The sequence below is a fragment of the Pocillopora verrucosa genome, chromosome 7 (assembly GCF_036669915.1).
Source record: "Pocillopora verrucosa isolate sample1 chromosome 7, ASM3666991v2, whole genome shotgun sequence".
In the NCBI taxonomy this organism is placed as follows: domain Eukaryota; kingdom Metazoa; phylum Cnidaria; class Anthozoa; order Scleractinia; family Pocilloporidae; genus Pocillopora; species Pocillopora verrucosa.
Genome location: NC_089318.1, coordinates 17,784,640 through 17,812,085, shown reverse-complemented (window position 1 = coordinate 17,812,085; position 27,446 = coordinate 17,784,640). Strand labels below are relative to the sequence as shown.

The 27,446-nt window shown below is 39.4% G+C and overlaps 4 protein-coding genes and 1 pseudogene across 4 annotated transcripts; 1 reads left to right on the top strand and 4 right to left on the bottom strand.

The window, feature by feature from the left end:
- Window positions 1-1,179: 1,179 nt before the first annotated feature.
- LOC131784864 (coiled-coil domain-containing protein 167-like) lies at window positions 1,180-3,292 on the bottom strand. Its single transcript, XM_059101694.2, has 4 exons — window positions 3,133-3,292; window positions 2,774-2,868; window positions 2,088-2,140; window positions 1,180-1,575 (listed from the first exon to the last, which is right to left on the bottom strand). Exons 1-4 carry the CDS (start codon window positions 3,151-3,153, stop codon window positions 1,472-1,474), a joined length of 273 nt encoding a protein of 90 aa, XP_058957677.1. The 5' UTR covers window positions 3,154-3,292; the 3' UTR covers window positions 1,180-1,471.
- A 611-nt stretch (window positions 3,293-3,903) lies between these two features.
- LOC131784802 (probable ATP-dependent RNA helicase DDX41) lies at window positions 3,904-7,058 on the bottom strand. The gene has a single exon (XM_059101631.2). It carries the CDS (start codon window positions 7,012-7,014, stop codon window positions 5,161-5,163), a length of 1,854 nt encoding a protein of 617 aa, XP_058957614.2. The 5' UTR covers window positions 7,015-7,058; the 3' UTR covers window positions 3,904-5,160.
- A 149-nt stretch (window positions 7,059-7,207) lies between these two features.
- Window positions 7,208-16,051, top strand: LOC131784785 (uncharacterized). Its single transcript, XM_059101612.2, has 11 exons — window positions 7,208-7,519; window positions 8,453-8,590; window positions 9,198-9,220; window positions 9,378-9,409; window positions 9,702-9,759; window positions 10,072-10,171; window positions 12,617-12,728; window positions 12,813-12,855; window positions 13,081-13,151; window positions 14,286-14,394; window positions 14,736-16,051. Exons 1-11 carry the CDS (start codon window positions 7,312-7,314, stop codon window positions 14,958-14,960), a joined length of 1,119 nt encoding a protein of 372 aa, XP_058957595.2. The 5' UTR covers window positions 7,208-7,311; the 3' UTR covers window positions 14,961-16,051.
- LOC131788571 (piggyBac transposable element-derived protein 5-like) lies at window positions 10,190-11,949 on the bottom strand (annotated as a pseudogene).
- On the bottom strand, window positions 15,371-22,578 carry LOC131784784 (transforming growth factor-beta-induced protein ig-h3-like). The gene is made up of 8 exons (XM_059101611.2): window positions 22,329-22,578; window positions 20,561-20,644; window positions 20,288-20,367; window positions 19,469-19,797; window positions 18,194-18,466; window positions 17,617-17,827; window positions 16,737-17,053; window positions 15,371-15,988 (listed from the first exon to the last, which is right to left on the bottom strand). Exons 1-8 carry the CDS (start codon window positions 22,520-22,522, stop codon window positions 15,371-15,373), a joined length of 2,106 nt encoding a protein of 701 aa, XP_058957594.2. The 5' UTR covers window positions 22,523-22,578.
- Between the last annotated feature and the right edge of the window lie 4,868 nt (window positions 22,579-27,446).

Here is a 27,446-nt window from a genome sequence, read left to right as displayed (position 1 = left end):
TCCTGTATCGACCAAATAGCCACACTTAGGATAATCATTGAGCAGTCAATTGAATGGAACACTTCTCTTTACGTTAATTTCATCGACTTTGAAAAGGCTTTTGATAGCCTCGATAGAAGTGTTCTTTGGTGCCTTATGAGACACTATGGCATACCGGGGAAATTCATTCGAATCATGAAAAATTCTTATGATAAGATGACTTGCAGAGTCCTTCATGCTAGTGGATTGTCAGATAGCTTCACGGTCAACACTGGGGTCAAGCAAGGTTGTTTGATGGCACCGTTTTTGTTTCTACTTGCTATCGACTGGATCTTGAAGGAAACAACTAGAGAACAGCGAAATGGGATCCAGTGGAACTTATTGGAGCAACTTGAAGATCTAGAGTTTGCTGATGATATCGCCCTGGTGTCAAGTAACAACCAACAAATGCAGGACAAAACAGCACGGCTAACAGCTAATTCCATCAAGTTAGGCCTGCATCCGAATGTGAGTAAGACCAAGGTTATGAAGGTCAACTGCACCAACAACAGACCAGTTAAAGTGAGGGATACCATCTTGGAGGAAGTAACATCTTTTGTCTACCTAGGCAGTGTAGTCAGCATTGACGGAAGTTCCGATGAAGATATCAAGGTCAGGATAAACAAAGCCAGAGTAGCTTTCAATATGCTGAGGAAAGTGTGGTCCTTCCATGTCATCTCACGGAGAACCAAATTTAGAATTTTTAACACCAACGTCAAAGCAGTCCTCCTCTATGGCTCAGAAACGTGGAGAACAACTAAGCAAACGTCCCAGAAATTGCAGACCTTCGTCAATAAGTGCCTTAGGCGAATTTTAAAAATCAGTTGGACTGATAGGGTAACAAACGAGATGCTGTGGGAATTAGCAGGCGAGGAACCAATCATAACTCAGATCTCAAAGAGAAAGTGGAGATGGATAGGTCACATCCTAAGGAAACCGGCTAACAACATCACCCGGCAGGCACTACGTTGGAACCCCCAGGGCAAGAGAAAGAGGGGTCGTCCCAGGAACTCCTGGAGAAGAGGTGTAGAGTCCCAAATGAGAAACTGGGGCCACACTTGGGCCACTTTAGGAAGATTTGCCCAGGACAGAACCCGATGGAGGACAGAAGTGGTTAATGGCCTATGCTCCAACCAGAGCTAAGGGTGAAACAACAGGATGTAGAGGTTTGATATGAAAAATCACTGAATATCAGGCCCAAAGCGTTGATCTCTGTTAACTTAATTGTTTCTGTGGAAATGTTGCTGAAAAACTTTTGTACCCGGGCATGATATTTAATATTTAATTGCAATTTTTCTTTATGTCTACCACTGGGGACATAAACTTCAAAGTGTTTTAATTTTGAGTTGAATGAGGTCTTTGCCTCTCCAAAGGGTGTTTTTCAATTGTTTTTATTCACAGATCTCTGTACAATAAAACTATTAATGACAAAATTACATTCCTAAGAACACAATCAGCTAAAAAATAGCAGATATCCCATAAACAAAAGTCCTAGAATGGCTACAGACACAGCCATGGATTTTCTGTTTTCTTTGCGTAGATTTCCCAAAGATTTCTCTATGAATAAAATGCAAGAACAAGCATCTGGAGTAAAGTACAAGTTAATAATTATAATGACTAATTGATCAAGGTGTACCAGTAGGTATTAAGAATTTAACTCCCAATATCTGATTGCTAATTCTCCCCTCCAGCTGTCATGCATTTTCATAATTTTCTTATAAATTGGTTGCCTGAATTTGGTGTTAGATCAAGATAACAACTTCTACCAGATAAGTTTGAGTATTCTCATTGCCTATTTACTGGATAAGGTATGGATATTATAGGGAGAAGTTACATGTTGATCACCTCTGGGAGTTAAAGGGTTGAGGAGCGGATTTGAAGAAAGCTGAGTTGGCCATCCCTCTTTATATCAAGAGTTTTTAACCCTCTTTCCCTCAAGGGAGAAATAAGTTGAGTGCATCAACTATAAGAGGGTGAAAGAGTTTGGAAAGTCTTTTATAAACATATTTTAAGCAAATAGTGATATACTGATGACATTAGTATCATAACTTTTTTTTAACTGTTCTTACCATGTTCTTTAAGTTTCTCCTGTATCTGCTCTTGTCTGTCAATTAACCCATCTCTAAATTGTTGAATACATTAAAAATTAAAATTCAGTTATTGTTGCCTTACTTAAGTGGGATGAATATTAATTTTGGTAATAGCCACCTCACTTTACATTTTTGGAATTGTGTTGCAATGGAATAATAAAAGTAATAAAATAAAAATTAATCAATTTTTTTCTGACATAAGATTGAATGAAAATGGCTTGATCTTATGATTTCAGTCAACCAGGCTGGCTTAGTTTTGGAGAATGCAATTAATCTACAAATCTTTCATTGTTGACAAAAATCCTAATACTATCATGTTCATATGAAATGTTGGGCCAGCCTACTCACTGTAAATCTTAAAAGGTGTTCTACTGTTCATCTCAGTAAAAAATCTGAGTCATTCTCTAATATATGAACAGTACCAGTGAAAATCTCAACACCATGAGTGGGATGAAATACTAAATAAATTCAGCGAAATGCCCAAATAAAGTAAGAAATCTTTTTCACTGAAATTATTTTGCCTGCTCTCAGAAGCCCAGCTCTACATAGCATAGAAAAAAAATGGGATTGTCTCTCTTAAAAAGTGAATGCTATAAAATAAACAGTATTAAAAATAAATATAATATCTCTATCTCTATCTACCATTGCATTCAATTATTAAGTACCTTTCACTATCTGACAATTTCTTTAGCCGAAGTCTTCGATCAATCATGTCCAGTTCATCCTCACAGCCTCTTATATCCTTCTCGACTTCCTCAATCTAACAGTAAAGCCAAGTAAATTGACATCATCTAAAATGCACTGAGCGGTTAGAAGTTTCTCGATCGAGGTTTTATTCAAAGAAGTTTCTTAGGCTGGCTTAAGCCACTGCAAATTTTCATGGTAGCGTTTTCACTTTTGGAAAATTTTCGTTTGTCATGCGTACGATTTGGTTTCAAGGAGTTGAGCGGAATCCATGAAAGGGGAATGACTACGGCCGGGGTAAGACTTAAGAAAGTATTCAATGGTTTCATCCTTTCAGTACCTGGTTAACAATTGTAGCCATCTTCAGCGTAGAGCTCTAAGAATTCGCCACGGCATAGAAATAATATCTTTCTAGCTGTATACGAAACGTGTGTAAAAGTAAACACAGCTTTAGCAAGAACAACAAACCACTTAGCTCGAGAACAAAAACAACCAGGCGTAGTAACACGTGTTTGTTGGGCACTGGCACTAGAGTTTTCCACTGACCAGAAATCACTACGTCAATGCTTGGTGTCTGGAAAAACTACAATTCTCCTCTCAGCCATTACAGGGTGTGGTATTAACCTTCAACTCCCAGAAGTAATTAACATGGAACTTCTGCCTATAATATCCATACATTATCTAGCAAACAGATATTGAGAATACTCAAACTTATCAGGTAGAAGTTATCTTAATCTAACATCAAATTCTCACAATGAATTTATGAGGAAATGTGTAGCAGCTAGAAGGGAGAATTAAAAATCAGATTTGGAAGTTTAAGGATTAATGATTTTGACAAATATCAGCTGCTGAATGAAGTTACAATTAAAATGAAAAATTTGCATAAAGTTATAGCAGAGAACAATGAGATAATTGATCATCTGCTTCTTGAAGTTTTACAAACTTTTCCCTCTTTCAATGCCCCCTGTACCCATTTCTCTCCCTGTTTGTATTTTTTTTCCTTTTTCTATTCTCCATGGTCTAAGTGAAAGGATGGTTGACATTAATTAGAGTAATTAGACTAATGATGGGAGGAGCAAATGTCAGTCAATCAATCAAACAATGGGTTGACAATTGAAAAATACAAAAGCACATGAGAAGTTGGAATTTGATCAAAAATGTTTTACACAGGTATTAATGCAAGGAAAACACACACATAACCTAATCTGCATTGAGGTGTCAACAATTAAATGTATTAAATGATGTTATGATATGACATCTGGAATAAATGAGCCAAACCATGCAAATAACTCAAAAAACAATGAAAATATGTTACAGAAAGAATGTCACAAACATTACAAAATTTACATTATAAATGACTTTATTCTGCACTACGTTTAAGTATAACTTCATCGCCCATTTTTATTTACAAAAAAAATTTTGGAGGTAGTGATTCCAGCTGTTTTCTGATTACTTTAGATTGTGAATCACAGAATAAATAGCAATGCCACTGTTCATGACTGACTATAACACTGACATGCATAATATAATATACAAATTCATGTTTACAAGAGTATCTAAAAGATCCATGCTCATTACTTAGCCTGCACAACAGGTAAGCACAGGAAGAGCTTCAGGGGTGAGACACCCGCAAGAGGAGGGGTGCACAAAATCATGTGATTGGCCCATCAAGCTCTCCTCATGCTTGCCTGAGAACAAAAAAAAACCATCTGTTTGGAAGCATAAACAATACTCTGAGTATGCAACTTGATTCATATATTATCTTAATACTAAACCAATAATAGAAAACTATTAATAAGCAGTATCATCAAATTATTGCTTGAGTTGGAGATTGCAGAGGTCTCAAGCAGGGGCCAAGTCTTAAAAGGTGAGTGCATGGGGAAATCCAGATCAGTCATAATGGGGAAGGTTTAATATATAATGTCTCTAGTGGTAGTCTGCATTCTTTCTGAAACTACACATTGTCTGGATTTCAAACAGTCCTTCTTCCAAAACCTATTTTCTCGTAAAAATTGGAAGGTATCAGAGAAAAGAAATCAACAATACCTAGCCTCTAGCACACTGTTTACTTCTGACAACAAGGTCATGTGAATTTTCTAATGCCAATGAGTACATGTAAGTACACACATGAAGCTTTCTCTACATATGAACCTTACGGAAACCTCTTTATGTCCAGTATAAAGCTAGGGGAATTTTTTAAATATATACCTCAAGACTTGCAGTATTTACGTTGTATCTCCTATGTTGATTGTGTCTACATACAACATGAGCTTACTATATACACAGTCTTCTACAATAATACAACCACTACACATACATGTATGATGAGGATGTAGAAATAACTGTAAGTGGACATCAGTGGCTGAAGTTACCAGTCTGCAGCACCAGGTGCTAGATAATCCTTTCTTCCAATGTTTCCAGCTTGTTTGGTTTGCATTGCCTCCAACTTTGGACATTCAGTAATTCTGTGCCCAAGACCACCACAATAAGCACAACCACGTTCTTCACCAAGATCAAGATAGCCTTCATTTTCTGCCTGTAAGGCTGCAAGAACTGGAGGCAGTTTCTGTTTTGCTTCTAGTAACAGATGCTTCAGATCCAACAAGACAGATTCATCACAAGATTTGTTAATGAATGTGGTAGCAACTCCAGTCTTCCCACTTCGGCCTGTACGGCCTATTCTGTGGACATAGTTTTCAATGTCTTCAGGCATGTCATAGTTGATAACATGTTGAATATTGGGGAAGTCAAGGCCTTTGGAAGCCACATCTGTTGCAACCATAACATCTTTCTTTCCTTGTCTAAAACATTTCATTGCATATTCCCTTTCTTCTTGATCTTTGTCACCATGGATAGCAACAGCTTCAACTCCCTTGAGCAGTAAATATTCATGAATATCGTCAACATCTGCTTTCTTCTCTGCAAAAATCAGCACAGGCGGAGGAGTTTTCTGTAAGCACTCTAATAGATAAACCACTTTTGCCTCTTGCTTCACATACTCAACTTCCTGGATAACATCAAGACTTGCTGCCCCAGCTCTTCCGACATTGACAGTCACTGGCTTGACCAGAGCACTTTTGGCAAAGTTCTGAATCTTCTTAGGCATTGTAGCACTGAACAGCAGTGTCTGACGCTGTGATTTGAAGTAAGAGAAGATTGTTCTCACATCTTCTTCAAACCCCATGTCAATCATACGATCAGCTTCATCAAGAACCAAATATCTGCACACATCGAGATTGACCATTTTCTTATCTAGCAAGTCCATCAGACGGCCTGGTGTAGCAACCATCATGTGAACTCCTCTTTTGATGACCTCCATCTGATCCTTAACATTAGTTCCACCTATGCAGAGTGCAGATCGCAAAGTAGGAAGACCGTCCAGTTCCAAGGCTCTTGAAAATTCTGATATAACTTCAAATGTTTGTCGTGCCAATTCTCGGGATGGTACAACTATAAGCCCGTAAGGCCCTTCTTGTCTCTGGAATGGAAGAACTTTCTCCTGCTCCAAACTAAACATGATAATGGGAAGTGTGAACACCAAAGTTTTCCCAGAACCAGTGAATGCTATTCCAATCATGTCTCTCCCAGTAAGAACAGCTGGTATGCCTTGGATCTGTATTGGTGTTGGATGTGTTATGCCCTTCTTCTTCAGTGTGTTCAGGACAGCGCGAGGAAATTTCATCTCCTTGAAAGTCTTGATGGGAGGTGGTATATCTTCGCCTTCCACCAGAATATGCCATTTCTTCCTTATCTTATCAAATTTCTCTGGCGGATATGAGTTAAAGTAACGTGGTGGACGCCATCCGGTCTTGATGGAATCAGTGTACACGATTCCTTTCGCAATTTCCCCAACAGCCATCAAGACTTTCTTCTCAGCAATGCTGTCCAAAATCTTCTCTTCTTCTTTCAGCTGTTTTTCGTAGTCTGTTTCTTTTTCGGCTTCCGCTATCTTCTTAAGCTCGCTGTGCTGATCCAGCAAGCTCACGTTGGCCTTCAAGCCAATGGGCGCTTCTTCTAGTTTTTCTTTTTCCTCCAAAGACGTCGGCGCAACATTTTGTGCAGTCTCCGCTGCTGTACTTAACTCTGTCTTTTTCTTCAAGAATTTCTCTCGCTTTTCAAGCTCAAGCCTTCTCCTCTCCTTTAAAGGAACGTAAGGTACGTAGTCTTCTTCATCTGATAACTCCTCTTCAATCTCATGTCGCCTTTTTCTCTGGTTTTCCATTGCTGAAAGGAAAATTCCGTTCGCAAATGAAATCTCGCTCTTCTTTGAACACTAACAAAGTACGTGAACGACCGAGCCTTTTTCTCTCTTTCAAAGGCACTGGTAGCTAATTATCCGAAATACTTTGTTTTCTATTACACAACATTATTTTTGACCAAAGCTATTTCCACTGAGCAAAAATTGCAGGCTCTCAGTTACGGAACGGAGTCCTTCATTGCTGTTGGGAGATTATTTTTCTCATTAATGCCCAGCTGAATATTTTCAGACCAAGAAAATCGATGAGCAGGAAATAGAGTGATGGAATTATTTTACTGTCATTTTTTTCTATTGTCTGTGTTGGAGTTATGTCAGTTCGGCAGCATTCTCTCTTATCCATCGGAATGTGTTCTTCCGTTTCCGCGAAGTTATGTGGTCTATCACCTTGGAGAGCAAGAAACCATTGATATTGATGGAAAACTTGACGACAAGGCGTGGGCACTTGTCTCGTGGACGGAGGATTTCATTGGTGATTGGAAAATATATGTTTCTTTTTGGTTGATGTTTCCTTCGGTTTGACATAAAATTGATTGCAGGCTGTGGATAATGCTGGACCTTGTGACAAATATTTCATTCTTTGCATGATCGGATCTTTCCACGTTAAATCGTTTGGTACACTGCAGTCCAGAAAAACAAGGCAGAATTGGCGGGTGAACACAATGACTGTATAACGCGTACATAGTTTTAGCCTGGTTAAGAAATGTCGCATTGAAGTCTTGTTGAGAAATCAGTAGATCTTTCACGCGTATAATTATAAATTCAGTCATGTGACAGGCATAAAACTGCTTTAGGTTTTAAGTTTCTGCTCGAGTTTAGTAATTGAGGGAAATGTGTTGATCAATTCGAAGCTTCAACATCCCTCCTCCTGAGCCTTTGAACTTTTGAAGGTTGGTTTGGCCAAAATTATGTTTAAATGCCCTTTACCCAAGTGCCAGATTTGATGGTCAACTCGTTTGTCAAAGGCAAGATCAGTGACCTTGACTTTCTACTTATTGACCAGCAATTGATTTGACTATTCAAGCTCTAAAATCTAGACCTTGTAGACCTTTTCTTCTAAGCCATCTACTGGCAAAAGCAAATTCTTTACCTTTAAACACCTCCTTAACATGTGTACTGTGCTGGAAATACTTTGTACTGCTGGTTTAAATTCCCCACCCCCTGGGCACGGAAACAGCCAAATACCTTTGGATTGCTACTGGAAGAGGGGTTGGATATTGAAGCTTTGAATTGTTTGATGCATAAACACCATTTAACTCCCAGAATAGGGAATTAACTTAAGCCAGAGATGTAGGGAGGAACTTGAGATTAATGCAGTAAACTTGAAATGAGGAATGGTAGAAAACACACTGTAAACATGTATGTTGGGACTGAATACTCTGTTTTTCTTATATTGATATAACAGATATTCAGGGAGCAGATTGGAAAAAACCTCGCTTTAGAACACATGCCAAAATGAGGTGGGATGACAAGTATTTGTACATTGGAGCCTTTCTTCAGGAGACTGATGTTTGGGCAAATCAAACAAAACATGATTCTGTTGGTAAATATCAGACAAAGATAAATCTGGGTAAAATTTTTAATATCGTACCTTAACACCCTACAGGTATACATGATTTGCAGATAAGCTGTACCTTGAGTTTGGCAACTCGTGTTTTGGAAAAAAGTTTTAATTTTGAAAAGAATCAAAAGAAATTGCAAGTGGATTTTTGAGAAAGCTACTGTGTACTTTATGTCATGAATATGTGTGTCAAGTCACTTACATTGAAAATGGAGAATACTTTGGTTCCTTACTTGATAGGTAGTATACTATTCAATCAATAGTTGCAATTATAGTGTTTTTTTTCTCTTTAACCCTTAACTCCTAGAAGCAATTAACAAGTAACTTCTTCCTATATAGTGTCCAAACATTATCTAACAAACAGGTCATGAGTATATTCATACTTATCAGGTCGAAGTTGTTGTCTCAATCTGACATCAAATTATTGTAACTTATTCACATGGAAATGTGTAGCAGCTAGAGGGGAATCAGATCTGGGAGTTAAAGGGTTAAACAGATTGTTAGGTTTGGCTATTAACTGTTGTTATATCCAATACTAGTATGGTCAGCAATGCAATTGATGAAGTGTTTATCTTTTATTGATTTGTAGTGTATCTTGATAATGACTTTGAGGTGAGATTTAGCTTATGAATTCCAAAGTTTTTATTATTAATTTACTTACATATATGATGTATGCTTTGCACTTTTAACCAGACAATAAAGAAACATTGAAAGGAAACATGTTATTATTTACATCAAGCCCTAATGTTCTCTTAAAATTATTTTTCAGGTTTTCATGGACCCTGATGGAGACACTCATTGGTAAGTTTGAAAGGATAACTCTAATTTTTCAGTCCTCCTTTCAACCCTTCACACCCTAAGATCAGTATGCATATTCTTCACACTGTTCTTTATACATTTCCTAAGGTGCTGATAAGGAGAATTTGTTTGCCAATTAGAAGGTTCCTGCCCTGGTTATCATTTCCTTTATTCTCATGACCTTAATGTACGACACAGGAATGATATTGCAGGGTTAAGAATTTTAAAATCACTTTTAATAAAATGTTTTAAGGTTTTCTTGTCAACCAGCATTAATTTTGTGGTTTTCTGTTAGGTACAAAGAATTTGAAATAAATGCCATAAACACAACTTGGGATCTTGAGTTAAACAAGGTATTTTAGCTAGGATCATCGTTACAATAAGTGTTAAATACAGGTAGAAAGGAAACCAATGGTTCAGTTCCAGTATGTATATCAAGATCATATCTTTGGATCACAAATCTTTACATTCTTGTTGCTTGTTTGCAAAATAATGTATTGACATTGTACATGTATGGATGTATTGTGCATTCGTTCCTTTTGAGAGATAAAGGGTTTGCTTCCTGTAGACTGAAATGTTATGTGACTGAAAACAGAATTACGTACTTGATTTATTAAAAAACAGACATGTAACAGTCTTAAGTTAATTTATAAATTTATTTGCAGCCTTATCTCAATGGTGGTACACCAAACAACAGCTGGGAAATGCCAAGTATGAAAAGTGCAATTTATGTGTCAGGACCTGTGGATGATCCTTCAGTTAAAGGTGATTTAACCCATTGAGCCCCACACCTTAGAGCTCAGACCACCCCCTGAAATTCCAGAGAAAATGGCTGCTACAGTGAACACACAGACCACTGCCAAAATAATTTAAGATTTTAATGTCTTCATTTCACTCTACTGAAGGGAAACTGCACGAAGTTGCATATTAAATAATATACTTTCCCCCTGTCAAATTCTATTTTCAACTTGAGCATCAGGCTCTCTCAAAAAAAAATTCTAAAGCTAGAGAACGGATTCAACTTCATGATGTACAGCGAGTCATTAGCAAGGTTGCCTTCAGCTTTGAAAGTATTTATCAGTATGATGACTCTCTTTTGCACTCTTATTCCATCAGAATCATGTAAAAAGCTTTCCCTCAAATACAACACCAAAAGACAGATCGCAAATTTCTCCTCAACAAAAGGAATCCTAAACTTTCTAACGCGGGTCAATTTTGAATTTGCCCGCCATAGCGACATCGCGACACGTCACAAGACGCAGCTATAAAATTACTTTTTGCGAGTCATGAGCAAGAACAAACCAATTTTTACGCCTAAATGAAAAGTTTCACTTTGAACAATGCATATATGTTCTTCGCTTAGGCAAACTTTTGCTCCAAGCGAGTTACAAGGGGGCAAACTTTGCAGAGGAGATCGTTTTGGTCTTCTGCGGTCGGGTCAGCAAGATGTAAATATTTCCCCAGAGTCATGAAGCGGTGCTCTGGGATCGTTTTTTTTAAGCAATCAACTCCAACAAACTCGTCAGAATCCCAGTACATTGCCAGCTGAGGAAGTTCATGGATTCCAATGAGAATGTTTAGCCCGAGATACGCTGAAATTTCCGCTTGAGTAGATGTGAACGATCGATCCCCTTTCGAACGAGCGTACGCAACGGTGTATCGGACGATTTCGTCAATGTAAGCATCGTCGATAAATACATTGAAGAAATCTTTGGCAGTTGCATTTTCTCCGAGATCTCTGGTCGGGCCACGACGAATGGAGAATTCCTCAACATTAATTTGTCGCAATTAGCTAGACCATTGAAGAGCATTTGGTCGGCTTTCTTCTGCGGCAGATTCTTCATCACTACTTTCGTCGCTTCCTTCTTCCTCCTCACTAGTGTATAGCTCAACATCGGAATCGCTTCCCCTTTCTTGCGACCGTAGGTCGAAAAAGTCTTCCATCTCGTCATCCACATTGCGAAGCAAGTTTTGTTCATGCTGTGCTTGACGAGCTTGTCGCTTTTTTCAATTTCTTCGATGATAAAACCAGCGAAGACTTCTTGCTCTTCATCGGATGAAAATTAACTTTCATCAATTCTTCCAGAAGCCATGTCTAAGACCACGACATATTTTTGAAAAATTTATCAAAAATCGCACGGTTAACGTGGAATAGTGAGTTTGGTCTCAAACGAAAGCTTATTTTTTGCATGTCACGTTTCACTGCTTTTCAATACCCAGGGGAGTTTTGTTTCTAAGCTACAGCCAATCAAAACAAGCCATTTCTGACAGGGCGCATGAGGGCGCATTGGAATTTCAGAGGGGTTTTATTTCTGGGCGCATGAGGGCGCATCGGATGTCAATGGGTTAAGAAATGTTATGATGTGTATCAGAGATGCAATTATTAATTGTAATCTACTGTAATCTATTTCTAGCAGTCTTCTTTTTACAGAGCTGCTACTGACCAAATGGCGATATTGGTTTCAGATTTGCATTGATTGGTTGTGAGGGTCATGCAAGTTTTTAGACCAATCACAGAGCCTTATTTAACCTTTTACATCCTATTATCAATAAAGGGCAAAATTACTGAGCGCTGATTGGTTGAGAGAGAGGGCATTTTTTTCTCAATTGAGGGCATTTTTAGTAATCAAGAGAGGGCATGATTACCTGTTAATGATTGGCTAATCCGTTGCATTGCTAATCCGTTGCTTCCCAGATAAAAATAGACTGCGCGTGTGATTTTCCTTCGTATAAATTTTGCCCTTTATTGATAAACAAGTAATCCCATGAGACCTCGTACTATTAAGGATTAATTGCACTTGAGTTTTCAAAATTTTCCAAATTGCCCTCGTCGCTTCGCGACTCGGGCAATTTTGGAAAATTTTGAAAACTCTCGTGCAATTAATCCTTAATAGTACTTGGCCTCATGTGATTACCTATACAAATCAGCATGCCTATTTTTCATACTGTTCTTTGTGCATTTCCAAAGGTGACAAGGAGAAATGATTGGTTTAATCAGGGTAAATAGAGACTACTATTGTAATGGTTATTATTAACAATCAAGAGCTGCATTAGTCAAGTCAAGTCAAGCATAGGGTTCAAAGGGTTGTCTAAGCCTATGCAATCTTGCATTGCTTTACACAATCATTTAAAAATGTCTTATTTCATGCTATCATAACTACTGAACTGATTACATCTGATCTTTTTGTATTTTCATGTCTTGCATTTAAGATAAATTCTGGTCTGTTGAGCTAGCTCTTCCCTTCAATGACCTGGTGGATCACAGTCCTACCGCTTCAGCTCCACCAAGGAATAAAGATCAGTGGAGGATTAACTTTAGCAGGTATTGTGTGGGGGTATTCTCCTGTGTTTTCAGGCAAGATATTTATAATAACTGGCAATTGACACCTTGTGATTTGTCTTACAGGGTTGAATGGCATGTTAGGGATGTCAGAGGACATTATGAAAAGGTTGGTGTTCTCCTTCACTTTATAATGTTGTGATACCCCAAACTAAGACCAACGGTATGTTTGCCAAAGTCCCGTGATCAATTATTGATATTGACTTTACATTAAAAAAAAAGTTTGGTCGGTCATATCACTTCAGAATTATGATTAACAATGGATACACCTTATCAAGAACAATCGAAAAATGTGATGGCGTTTGATTTGCAATTTACTTTTGTCTTTGCGCAGATTCCAAATGTCCCTGAAGATAACTGGGTGTGGTCATCACAAGATGCTATTAACATGCACCTTCCTGAGAGGTTGGTTCACTCATACTTAAAAAAAGAAAGTGTCATAAAAAGATAGAAAAACAAACACACAAACAAAAGTCTTTACAGGATGGGTTTTCTCTAATTTTCGAGACGTTTAGCTCAATATCACAGGCTGTTTTTTTTCCCCTTTGACGAGAAGATCGCCCTGTTTCCTCAACCCGTCGCGGATAGTAGTTTGATCCTATTCTGGTTAATTTGGACGTACAACCAAAGCCAGAGTAATCGCCAATCAGAACATAAAAAAATATCACGGAAGCCATTGAAACTCAAAGTAAATTCAAGCGAGCTGCCCGAAGCGCGGGAAAACGTACATGGCTAAGTCGCGATCGGGCATAGTCTTAAATCGGATTGGTCGAGAAGGGGTGCGAGTTTTCTGCACCAATCACCGAGCGAAGGAAAGCAACAGCAAAAGCAAAGCAATCCCTTATCACTTTTGTCGCTCCCTCTTCACTTTCCATAACCTGCTATTCTGATTTGCATTTAAGTACCTATAACTCTTTTGTTCCTAATTACATTACATTATGGACACTCAAGGAAATTTGCAAAGGGCTGAAATACAAGAGAGTTGCTCGAGGTACAGCTGAGTGAAGTTCAAGCCTCAAGAATAGTTCTCAGGCTTCATGAGCCATGTATATAGGGCAATGGCAATATTTCGTGCGATTTAATTGCAGGATATAGCAATTTTGTATCGAGAATAACCCAGGATTGCACCGGTTTTGCTTTACTTTGCTCTGTAATTTGTCCTGGAAACCGTCGCGCTTCTCTCTTAACCAATCAGATACAAAATTAACGCCAGTCGCGACTTGGTCGCCCGCGTTTTCCCGCGCTTTAGACGGTTGTTTTTACATTGATTTCTTATCGGCACTTCAGGATATTTTGCTTTCTTCTGTTTGGCCAATGTTATTACTTTGATTTTGGTGTTATGACACTCTATCGTAGAGCGCTTGACTGCTGCAGTAGACGCATGCTTGCGCTTTCGAAAAGTTGGTGGGTGTTCAGCTGCTTAGATGGCATTCATGCAGACTCCTTTTCAGAGTTTTTTTCGTTCTAAATTTCAAACAGCCCTAGTTTTTTTTTTTTACCTTTTTCCCTTCATTTGTACTTGTTTTGTTTGATCCACAGGTGGGGCTTCATTCAGTTCAGTACGGACGCTGTAAATAAAAGTGAGTTTGTTCGTACGCCTAACTGGCCAGTTTACTCCGGCTTGGTAATGTTGTACGACGCGGAGAAGGTAAACTTAATTAGTATAATCTTTTTAAATATATTTCCGGTATTCTGTTTTTTAATTGAAAGCTTCACCGTCAAGCGGTCGAAATGGTGAGGAGAGGGAGGGGAGGGAAGGGAGATGATAGCGTGTCCTTGAATAGTAAAAATCCTTTACCTCTGTCTTGTTTACTACTCGGATTGAATCGCTCTTGGCAAATTGTTCTTTCTTGCTGTTAACAAAAATCTCCTATTTTGACTTACTCCGCTTGAAACAAAGAAATTGTTACTCTCGAAGTTTTGTCCTGAAAGAAGAAACAGAACATTTAAGACGCTATATTTTTATCTCCTTTTTTTTTTATCTCTCAGAAATTTATGGCCGTGAATGGTTACTTCACCGCTAACCTAACTCAGCTCGAGATTCCCGCATCTCTGAGAACTGGGCAGTGCCCTTATGAGCCTGCGGTACAAGTTGAGAAGACCTACAACTTTGGGGCAACGGTGAAGCCACTGGATCAGCGGCTTCCTGTTGGACACATTCGTGACGACCGCCTAATTTGGTTTTCTGATGCAAAGCGCCATCTTGAAATCTAAAATTTAAACTGATTCATGTACTGCGTGGTGCTACTGAGTTACAAAAATGGAGCAATCGATGCACGGACTTTCATATTTGAAGAAAGATTTACAAGAGAAATGTTACACTAAATATACAATAAGGTATGGCTATGAGTGATTTTACTGAAAAATGTGAAAAAAAAGAAAAAAGGTCAGGTATAAAAATACTGTACTAAAAAAAACAAAGATCTGAACAATATAGTATAAGCAACAGAACAAATGTTGAAGAGAAATCCGAAATTACAAAATCTTGTAGTTTATTAAAAAAAAAAAAACCTCAACACTCGATAAAGTCATCAAAACTGCAAACTTCAAAGGCGGAATTTCTACGCTCTCATGTGTCAAATTATATGTGAAATTGAAGAAATTCCTGGAAGTCATCAGTAATGTCAGTGGTGTCGATGTTTTTTGCCGCGACTCGCTCGGTGACTGTGAACCCCACGCTTCCATTTGCGGAATTCATGTGGATACAGCTCTAATACGTCATCGATCACGTGAACAACGCCGTTTGTGGCGGGTAGATCCAGGTCAATGATGCGCATGCTATTTACGTAAACTCGTCCGTTCCAGGCATATCGGATCCTGAGCACCCCACGAGCCATGGAAAACACAGAGAATTGGTTGCTAAAGAACGACCAGTAGCTGAATTTGCAGTGAATACCGCAAGTGTACAGTGTTCCATTCACCACGTGATGTTTAAGAACTTCTGTCAGCTCTTCAGGGAAAGCGAGAAGGGTCTCCATTGATCCAGGAGATTTCAGCTCCAGTTTAGCAAAAGCCCAATCGGTTGGTGCAAAGAGAGTCAACGAAGCGGCGGGATTCTGGAGGACTGGTGCGAGCGCGGTTGTGTTTATGGCTTCCGCTAGGGTAACGAAGCGAGAGTCGGAGTTGATAAGCTCGTAAATTGTTTTACTTGGCGGCAACAGGACTTTATTAATAACATGGATAACACCGTTGCAAGCCTCGATGTTAGCTTTAGTCACACATGCGCCATCTACAGAATGCACCTACAAACATCAGAGGCAATTTTAAAAAAATAAGTAAATTATATTGCTATTTTTAATATTTTACTTTCGTCTTTGCTTATTGTTTGCTCTGTAAATCGCTACGCTATGTTCCTGAAAAGCTATCTCACTAAACCACGAGAGACACACTTCTTACCGTACTTAGACCTTCATGTAAAATCACGGTCACTAGAATTACACCAAAGGGAAAAGGGTACGAGAGCAACTCCCCTTGAGCTGATCAACGAATTCCTGTAAACAATAACGTGAAAGTCTCTCGGCCGGAGCTTATCCCGGATTCCTTAGCATGAATCGACCAGGAGCTAGGAGTATTACCACTCCCCCCTGGATGGGATGCTAGTTCATCGCAAGGTAACCCCCCTTAATCCCTCTCAGAAATTCGGGCCGATGAGTTCGAAGGACGATTAGTTTGTACAATCATCCAGGCTCTTGCTTTCAAGCTGACGTTCAGTTTTTGCTCGAATTTTGGATGAATGTTCACTGGGTTGGGCACAGCCCGACCCTTCACAGTTAAGTTAAGTCTGTTGTCAGCTGACAATAGCTGATAATCTTTGCATGAAATTTCTTGCCTCGGTAAGAAGAAAGTAAGAAGACCGACAGAAAACTTTAGAAGACAACATCCGAAGAAAACCTGTTCTGAACAGCATGGCTCATGGAGAGAAAAGAAAGAAATTAAAACAAAAGAAACTGCGAAGTAAAACAATTTCCGTAGCTTTCAAGTGAAACATACCTTTCCATATCTAAATGAATTCAGGCGCAGTTTCTTTCCCTCGCTGACAGTATTCACCATGTTATCCTTACCAAATTCGTAAGTCCACTTTCTCTCGGGAACCAAGTGATAGGTAAGCAACTGTTTAAGTTTCTCGGGATCGTCACGTAACTCTTGCTTGGTTGATTCGGGTAAGGCCTCGAAAGCTTTGTTAGTCGGAGCAAATAATGTAAACGGTCCCTTGTCTTCCCTCAGAGTGTCGGAGAAGCCGGTGGAATTGAGGTACTCCACAAGTGTTGAAAGGTTCAGCACCTTAGTTACCTCCAAGAGGTTCATGGCTGCCAGAGGAAAGAAAAGATATGTTAGAGATATGTTATCCATTTGGAAAAGTCACCAATAAAAATACACGAAAATCAGCTGACAGAATTTGTCTGAAATTGGCTACCTTTGACTGAATCGTTTAAGATGTGTTTGTGAGTTGTGCCCGTAATAAATGAACCCATAAGGATTCCATGACCCTAATATCAATTTTCAGGCAAATCCTCTCGATCTGCCAAAATTATTGAATCGAGTAAATCAACAACGCTTGAAACTGGGGCCAGTCGGGGAAGGGGGGAATGAAGGATGAACGATGGGTGGAGGTGCGGGTTAAATCAATCAGCAGTGGAGGCTCGAAATCCCTGACTATTCTATAATCCCAGTTTTCCATCGAGACACTCACTCTCATGGAACCCGCTCTCGCTAGCTACAGTTGATTAGACGAGAAAGAGACGGACCTCTGACAGTTAAATCCTCGTAGGTCGCAAAGTTGTGAGGCAATAGGGCTGTAAATTCAAAAGTTCGTCACATATCGATTGAGGGCTGAAGACGAATACTAAACTAAAGAAGAAAAAAATCGCACCAGAAACGGGCATGAGAACTTTGCCAATGGCATGTATGACGCCATTACTGCCACTAATGTCCACATCTGTCACAGAAGCGTCATTAACCAGAATCTCCTTCTCCCCCTTTATTCTAACGTCTAAGAAGTGTCCTTCGGCAGTGGTGTATCGCTTGTTGTCCAGTGCAGCTGAGTAGATTGGCTTAGGTAGCATGTGGTACTTAATGAATTTCTGCAAAAAAAGCACTAAGCTCTTAGATTAAAACTGATCACTTCGTGCCGTTTCAGCACCACATGTTGTCTATTTTTTTGTTTGTTGGACGGTTCCAATAACGAGAAGTTAATGCAAACCTCTGTTTACATCTAGAAAATTTAAGCTTTTCTTTTTCAAAATCTTTCTTCGTAATCCGTGTTCAATCTTTCCATTCTTGACCAACGTAAGTTTAGTCTTTCCTCTTTAACACTTGAACTTCAGAGAGTGACTAAAATAAAATTTCTTATAAATCTGTCGTTTTCTCCAAACAATTTTGCCGGATAGGGTATTGAGGTAACTGTTAATCACTTCTGAGGGGAGAAAATTCAAGAGAGGACAACGAACCCCGACACATTCTTCATTGGAAAGAAGAGTCTCCAGTCTCTCGCGGTCCATCACTTCAAAGGCTTTATCAGTCGGTGCAAACAAAGTTATGTTGGTGAAGTTCATCGCGGCATTCTCGATCATCTGTGAGAATATACTGAAGTTTGGATTACTTTTCAAAATGTCTCCAATGTCATCAGATGCTGGACTCAGAACTCGGTCAATAATGTGTATGATACCATTGCTTGCTCCCTCGTTTGCCACAACGATTTCTCCTCCTTGAACAATAATTGTCTATCAAAAAAGGTTTAAAGAAAGGCATGTAATGAAGAGATTACAAAGGGCAATACAAAAGGGGAAAGGAAATAAAACAAAGTAGCAAGGTAGAAGCAGGAAATATAGAGCGAAGGATCTAAAAACTCTAATGCAAAAGATATTGGAGCACACGTTGCAAGATAGCGGGTCTGGTACCCAGCGCACACCATGGCCCAGGCCTTATTTGTTCGTCTACTTCCGCTTGGGTTATCAATCATGTTATGCTGCATGTTAATTATTGGATTAACGTTACTGATTTTGAGTAGAGTAGGTGTGGACTGCTTAGAGTAGCTAAATTTACATCCATTATTTGCTTACGGACAGAAAAAGGACAGAAAAAGGACAGAAAAAGGTAGGAAGTGGGAACGAAGGAACGAAGGAGCGAAGGAGCGAAGGAGCGAAGGAGCGAAGGAGCGAAGGAGCGAAGGAGCGAAGGAGCGAAGGAGCGAAGGAGCGAAGGAGCGAAGGAGCGAAGGAGCGAAGGAGCGAAGGAGGGAAGGAGCGAAGGAGGGAAGGAGAGAAGGAGGGAAGGAGGGAAGGAGGGAAGGAGGGAAGGAGGGAAGGAGGGAAGGAGGGAAGGAGGGAAGGAGGGAAGGAGGGAAGGAGGGAAGGAGGGAAGGAGGGAAGGAGGGAAGGAGGGAAGGAGGGAAGGAGGGAAGGAGGGAAGGAGGGAAGGAGGGAAGGAGCGAAGGAGCGAAGGAGCGAAGGAGCGAGGGAGCGAGGGAGCGAGGGAGCGAGGGAGCGAGGGAGCGAGGGAGCGAGGGAGCGAGGGAGCGAGGGAGCGAGGGAGCGAGGGAGCGAGGGAGCGAGGGAGCGAGGGAGCGAGGGAGCGAGGGAGCGAGGGAACGAGGGAGCGAGGGAGCGAGGGAACGAAGGAACGAAGGAACGTAGGAGCGAAGGAATGATGCAAGTGAACGAAGAAAAGGTAGGGACGGACGAATCAAAGAAAGGGCAAACGAAATTTGACGACGTTTAGATTACCTGCCCTTCGTCCGCCACATTGATTCTCAAGTGTGAGCCGTCAAGTACAGTTATCTCTTGGTTGTCTTTCATTACCTCAGTAACAATCTTACCAGAAGCTATGTGCAACAGCAGCGTTTCACGAAGTATCTCTTTGTTACTTTTCAACTCTTGTAGAGTTTCTGGCTTTAGTGAAGAGAATGCTTGGTTGGAGGGAACAAAAGCTGTATACCGTTCACCAGACCCCTGCAGCTCAGACACGAGACCAGATATCTTCATTAAATTGGCAAATTCACTTAAACTGAGTGATTCAGCCACCTCAACTATGTTCTTGTCTGACGTGTAAAGCTCTGGAAAGAAAATAAAAGAATCTGTGAAGAGAATCTATTGAGAATCTGTAAAATACAGAGCATTGACATGGTAAAGCAAATTTTAACTCAGCATCGAAAAGTAAGGCAAGATTTCAATGCTTTTGCTCCACTTCGCTTTTGGATTGGTCGAGAAGACTTGCGACATCCTTCGGACTAATCAGACGAAAAACTGAAGATATATGTGTCCCACATTTGTGTGACTCAATAATTTTACTTCACTTCGCTTCACTTCCTTTGGACCAATCAAACGGAAATCTAAGGCCAGTTATGTTCAGGTCACTTGCGAGACTCAATGGTTTTACTTTACTTCTTGATTGGTCGAGGAAATTCACACCAACCTTTGGATCAATTATATGGAAAACTGTACCAAGTTGTGTCCTGGTTACTTAATGGTTTTACTGTATTTCACTTCCTAATGTTCTTCTCGAGAAGTTCACTTTGCAGGATTCTGCCTCTGAACTGTACTTACCTTTTGGACATCCGGGACTTTTGTTCACTCTAGCATATCCGGGACAACAACGATACTCTGTCAAAAAATGCTGCTCGGTTCTGTGTGGTGAAAGGGAAAAAAAAAAATAGGCTCGACAGGTTAATATATGATTAGGTTGCTTCCAAAAGCATCAATCTTATCAATCTTAAGCATAATCGCCACAAAATGTGTAAAATGACTCAAAATATAGTAGCACGCAAAATTTAAACACTTCCAACACATTAAGAGATAAAATAGACGGGGTTACAATACCTGCACTGCAATCTGCGTTTTCCGGGTATTTTTCTGCATTTTCGAAATATTCCTACCGGAATTTTATTTGTACATACATTTGGCCTAAAATGGAAAAGAGAAAGACAACATAATAATTTCAGTCGTTAGAAAAGTACGTAATTTTATTAGGTAATTGTCACGTTGGAAATTTTTTCGAATGTTAAATACTTCAAAAAGTAAAATATTTTTAACTCAATGGATTACTTTTTATATGAAGGATTCAACAGGAATTAAGCTTTAGGAGGCGGAAAGTCCACTTCAGAGAAGAAAAATTGTTTCACCATTCTGGGTGACTTTATGACACGTGCCGCCGCGGGACAATTTTAAAAATACGCATAGCTCATAAAGGTTTTTTTTTTTACCTCAACTTTTGGATTTCATAGAAAGCCATCAATCGAAAAAACATTTCAAAAATATTATTTGCAACACTGAGAAAACTGGCCTGCAGAGAACGTTATTTCCGAGGTTTTCATTTTCTCTTGTGACTATCATTATAATTAATGATAACGTCTTTATAATTAACGTCTTTATCCGCAGTTCAAATATATGATTTTCATATATTCTTAACCATTTATTATAATTTTTGCTGAGCGTTTATCGAGCGAGTGCGGACAGGAGCAAAAGGGCTTGTCATACGCCTAAGGAGGAGCACTTCCTTTGGATTCAAAGGAATAACGTCCCAGAGAAAACCGAAGGCGTTTTCCTTCCCCCTCCTCTTTTTAGCACTCTGGGGGTTTCAAGACTGTACTTCCGAGGATTATTCTATTCATTTTACAGCTGTTCTTGTGCATCAGTGCACTGAGAAAAGAGTCACTCGAGAAGCCAAGAGATATTGATACTATGTACACAGATCTTGAGGTGGGAGACACGGTAAGAGGGGAAGGGCAGAGCTACGACGAATGTCACAAGCCGAATCGAACTGAAGTGGAAATATCTGCCATCATTTAGACCGTGATGGTTCTAGATAGCATGGCTCAAATCTACTGGTAGATTTTCAGAGCAAACCCAAAAGGATATCCAAGGGTCAAGAGTTTCATGATGAAAAAGGACAAGAGTGAAAAACGTGACGTTCTGTCGAAATGCGTTGGTGAACACTTACACAGATACCCTATGGTTTCAGGAGAACCTCTTCCGGTGTTGACAAACAAAACAATTAACATTTTCATAAGCTCCGCAAATCTTGAAGTTGCAGCTATGCTATGTATGATACGAAAGGCCATTTTATAAAAGGCTGCATGATTAATGTTTATCTATAGATTTTATTTTCTTTGATTATTGCATGGTAAATTTAAAAGACCTTCAATAAAACGCATTACGCCCACGCAAAAATTTGTCATGGTTTATCGCTGCCGAATTCCACAAATCTTTTGGATATCATCATTATAACAATATCAATCACCATCCGAAGATCCCCTAAGTCAAATCGAAAAAAGATGTTGCATTACTCTTCATAGCTCCAGCGATAAAACTAAAAGTCGTCTCTTGCTCATTTTCTCTGAACGACAACGAGAGGGAGCAAAAAGCATGAAGATTTTTAAACCATTATGTACGATGTATTAAAGGTTGGACAACGGAAATTACTCAGCACGAAAAGGGCGACCTTTGATTCAGCGCTTCAACTGATGAAGAACGAATTTCTTAATATTTCCATTGACGTTAGTCGTCATCAGAGTACAAACTAATACTCTATGATGCTGTTCTCGTCTATCCGAACAACTTTTTCTGTCAACTGCAACATTTTACCTACCCGTCAGCGTTCGGAACGCGTTCTGGTTTTTGCTGCCCAAGCGGAATACCTTCGCTTTGACCGACTTCTTCGAGTTTTTCCCACCAATCTTCCCAGTAATGACGCCATTTGTAGGGGCTCCACCAATTGGAAGATGCGCTCTGCTTAAGAGACAAACTGAGAACGAAAATACACAAGAGAAGCAGCTTCGTCATGTTGTGCTGTGCCGCTCGTGCGACGTTAACGAGACCGTCTGGAGCGTAGGGAATGAACGCATGAAATATAAAATACACTGTCATATCAATCTGTCAATCAAAACGATTCACTGTGGGCACGTTAGGTGTCATTGAGGGAACCAATAAAAATAAAGATAATTTTCATGATGACATGACCATAATAATTCGATTTAGCGCCCGAACCGGATTATTTACTTCAACACGGTTGGGCGCCTAGTCGAAACAGGGACAAGGCACTTATTTATATTTGAGAAACAACAGAATGTGCGAAACAGAGAGCTGATGTATATTTAAAAAAGCGACAATAACAGAAACTTTAAAAGTAATAAATTAACATTGAATGTTCACTTAATAACGGTAGGGAATTTTAAAAATCACTATTCTATGCAACGTCTTTAGCTTCAGCGTGGCTTTCATCACTGACAAAGCTTTCAAGTCCAGCATCTGCTACGTTCGATTCGGTAATTCCATCCAAGGGAACACTCTCGCGTGATTTGCTTACGGCTTGATGTAGTACTACTTTTCCCTGAAGCAGTGAATGTGTGAGTAAGCCTTTAGCTCCTAAAAATGAAATCATCGTTATCGTTTTGTCTAGACTATCCCACGGCGCAAGCATGTTTTTCGCGGAATTTCACCAGCTATCCTTTTATCATATAATAGGGAAGCGGGAGGGGGAGGGGGGGCGGGACTCTATCCAGGCATGAACATAAAAGGAAAATCTTCAAATCAATCTTCTCAGTGCGGGTTCTGAGAGATGTCTCGAGGTTTTTGCGAAAAAAAAGAAACAATACCAGGAGTCACGTATATTTCAGGAGGCAAATCACACCTCACTATAGCTTAAAAGTTATACGAATCACCGTTGCCCCTTTTGTAAAATTCACGAGTCACTTATTAATCATGGACTTTATTACACGTCACGCGTAAACGCTTAGCCACCCTCCTAAATCGATTGGTTATCATAATTTTGTCTGGACTATCCAACAGCGTAATTAATTTCATGGCAGTGCACATGGTCTGATTCACGCATTGTTCTATTTTAGTATATGGAACCCTAATACACAACAACAAGGCTTGATGTATTTCAGACGCTTGAATGTATTTCGTACATCTCTCTGGAATGATTACAGAACCTATCTTTGATGCGAGGAGTTCTAGTTTTACTGTTTCCATTGCATGACACGTGATCAAATCCCACGCTTACCAATCGTCGGGAAAAGGAAACCTTCCCCAAGACGCCTTTTTATCCAGTCAGTGTCAAGTTTTCTTTAATCCGTTCTTAAGTAGATGCCGTCTGACTTTCACTCACTTCACTATGACGAGCTTTGCCCATCGATAAAATTTTGCAAATTAGGCTACGGTGGATCTGAGATCCGCCCGACACAAAAGAACTGAGTTCGCGTCCACAGCACGATCGAGGTGTTGCGGATGAATTGCTTTTTATTGGCGTCCAAATTGCATGGCGAGAGTAACCCAAGTCTTTTAAGTTGACCTTTCTTATCATAATACAAATGTTTTCCAGATAGGCCGCTAGGGACACGCGTTAATGTCAGCGTCAATTGAGTGCATGCATTTTTCAAGGTTAAACCCTCGCGTGGAACTAAAACTCATGTTTACTTTAAAGCATACAATGTAAGCCAAAGAAATTTTACAGTCTAACTCAATAATAGGATTTTTTTTTCCGAAGACAATAAAGGATCGACGCCGACCTGAAGCGTCGGCTTCACTCGCGTAGGGTCAACCATTTTTTCTAGCGCCTCGCGAAACATATAATGCAAATTTGCTGACCCATTCTAATGATACACACAACTCGACAGTCGTTAAGAGTTGAAAAGGATGAATTTATTTCACCAAAACCATGCATTTTTCGATTTTTAAACGCTAACAAAAATGTGGTAGCGGTAACTCCACTCAGGAAGATGACACCACAAACAACAGAAAGCTCTAACTGCGATGAGATCACTCATGGATCACACAGCGCAGCAGAACTCGAGCTGTTTTTCTCTGACAATATTGGCTTGTAAAGAAATACATAATGGAGTTTTTGCACCCATGGCCGGCAACACATAAGGAAGAAATATTCATTAAAGCGTGAAGCGATCATTAAAGGAGTAAAATCTTAGAAGTTTTTTTCCTGCCGGGGTTTCCTGGCGCGCCGCCGCGAACACTGCAAACTACATGTATTAGGCTGCGAGAAAATAAACAAAGACAAGTAGAAAAAGTTCTTTACTCACAAACCTCTTTTACAATCTATGACCGATATTACATCTCGTATCTCAAGTTGATTTTTAGGCAAGGGAAGTTATCACAGTTGGGAGCGGAGATGGAAATGTAAATGCAATGGTGTACGTGACGAGAAGAGGTATTTTATTCGTTAATATTAAATTCCTAAATTCATCATTAATTTTAAATCAAACATCCACAAGAATTGAGGGCAGACACCACCAGACACCACAAAGACAAAAAAAAACATCGACCAAAAAGTTGGTCAATGGAACGTGCACGAACTATATGGGGTTGATTCAGTTCGAATTCGTTGGTCATCGCAACAGAAGAGCTAATTTTTAATTAAAACAAACATGGCTTTTTCATCACGATTTTTCATGGTTAACGTAAAATTTAATCTGTAAAGGAAAGGATATGTACCATCAAGACAAGTAAATTTAATCTTGTTGAGATTCAAACTCAAATTAGTTGTTATAAGATAAAAACACACAGTCTAAAATGAACCAACTCCCCACAAGAGACAGAACCAGATGAAAAAAAAAAAAAAAAAAAAAGAAAGGAATGAAAGGTGAATCGGGGGAAAAAACCGGACGAAAATAAGAAAAAAAAAATGCTGGTTCTTCCTTCGCTGAGATAGGACAGGTAATTAAGGACTGACTATCCAAGAGAATGAGTAAGAAATAACAAATGAACCAAAACATGTTTAGGATTCTGCTTTTGAAATTGCGAAATGGTAAAATAAAAATTTTTAGAAACACATAAACCTGCCAAGAGCCCGTCGCCTTACAGGGAAGGAATATTTGAAGTATGATGTCAGGATTCATTCCATAATTAGTTCATCTTGCTCATGTTAGGTTCTAACAATTAAATAATACACATTATGATTTTAAGCATCTACCATCTAACTATCAGAGAAATAATTCCTTTTCTTGCTTTCAAGGCACAGAAGCTTCTAGTTGTGATTTAAATAATAATGATAAACACACGAAAACTTCCACAGTTCGTGGCAGAAATTGGGCTTGTTTCCCATCTTTATAGACCAGCATATATTCTTCTTCTTTGGATATTTTAAATGCACTTCTCTTCATCCTTACAGGTTACAACTTCATATCAGTTTCCTTCCAGTCCAACAGACTTACTTTCTTTCTTTAGGTTTTCTTACTAATCTTTGTCTTCCACTGTTTTCCTCTCGATTTTCTAAACAGCCCAAAAGACTTTAGAGCTTTGGGCGCGTCACTTAATGATCAATAAATATTTTTATGTTTAAAGAGATTATGAAAATTTGTCTTCAATATTATCGTAATTTTTTTACAACACAAATACAATGATTGTTGAGGGGGAGGGAAGGTTGGAGCTCTGTGAGGGAGGGAGTGGGGTTGATTGTTTACAGGTAAATATAACACTCCTCAATTATTAAAATCCACCCTGCCATGGTGATGTCGGGGATAGGGTGTTATCATTTATTAATAATATTGCCGCGAGCCTTTTGGTTTTGCCGGGAGCCTTTTGATTTTGCCGTGAGCCTTTGGTTTTACCGTGTGCCTTTTGGTTTCGCCGTGAGCCTTGTGGTTTTGCCGTGTGCCATTTGGTGTTACCGTGAACTTTTTGGTTATGATGTGCCTTTTGGTTTCGTCGTGAGCCTTTTGGTTTTGCCGTGAACTTTTTGGTTTTGACGTGCCTTTTGGTTTCGTCGTGAGCCTTTTGGTTTCGTCGTGTGCCTTTTGGTTTTACCGTGAACTTTTTGGTTTTGACGTGCCTTTTGGTTTTGTCGTGAGCCTTTTGGTTTTCTGGGAGCCTTTTGGTTTTGCCGTGAGCCTTTTGGTTTTGCCGTGTGCCTATGTTCGCAAGATGTCTCAATAAAGATGTAAATAAGATGTCTTAATAAATGACATTTTTTGGTGATCTTTTTTAAATTACATATTGACTGTCCAAAAGTTTGCCTGAAGAGCACTCTTTGAAGATATCGGCAGGATTAGTAAGGAAAGATCATAAAATTATTCAGGATCTACTTTAATAATTTTTCCTTTGTTATTTGTAGTTCTAGCTGCTTGCATTTGGAATTTTAAACGGCTCTGCTGCTCAATAGTTATCTTTGACAAAGCGACCACACATAATTTACAGACTCATTCAAGGGTAAAGTGATTCTGAAGCTATTAGTGTAACCAGGAGCCCAATTGGCTCCTGATGTAACCAATCAATTTCCACATGGATTAGGCCACGGTGAACACGACACAAATTAGATACTCTTTATGTGTATTCACCTTCAATTTATAAGAGCACACAAGCCAGTCGCACCTCAGTAGCTCAACTGGGTCAACTGTTGTCTTTCAAGCTTGTGCGAGGCTCGTGATAACACCGTTAATTTGTTTTGCAATTTTCCCCGCTCGAGTTTACCAGATATATTTTTTTTTCAAGATGAAACAATGGTTATTTACACGTGAAATCTCTTAGAAAAGATAAGAAGAAAAATTACCATAAACGACGGATCTTTCGCGCAATGTAAGCCAGTTAAGTAATGTTTGTCGCTTTTGTAAACCTACTGCACCGGGTTTTTCAGGACCCATGAAACTCTGGTCCGAAGCGCTGTCGACAGTAATCAATAAACGTTAAGATTTTTCATAAAAACACAAGAAATGCTAGGACCGCTAATTAAGCTTGTGAAGTACCTGTAGTTTCAAAT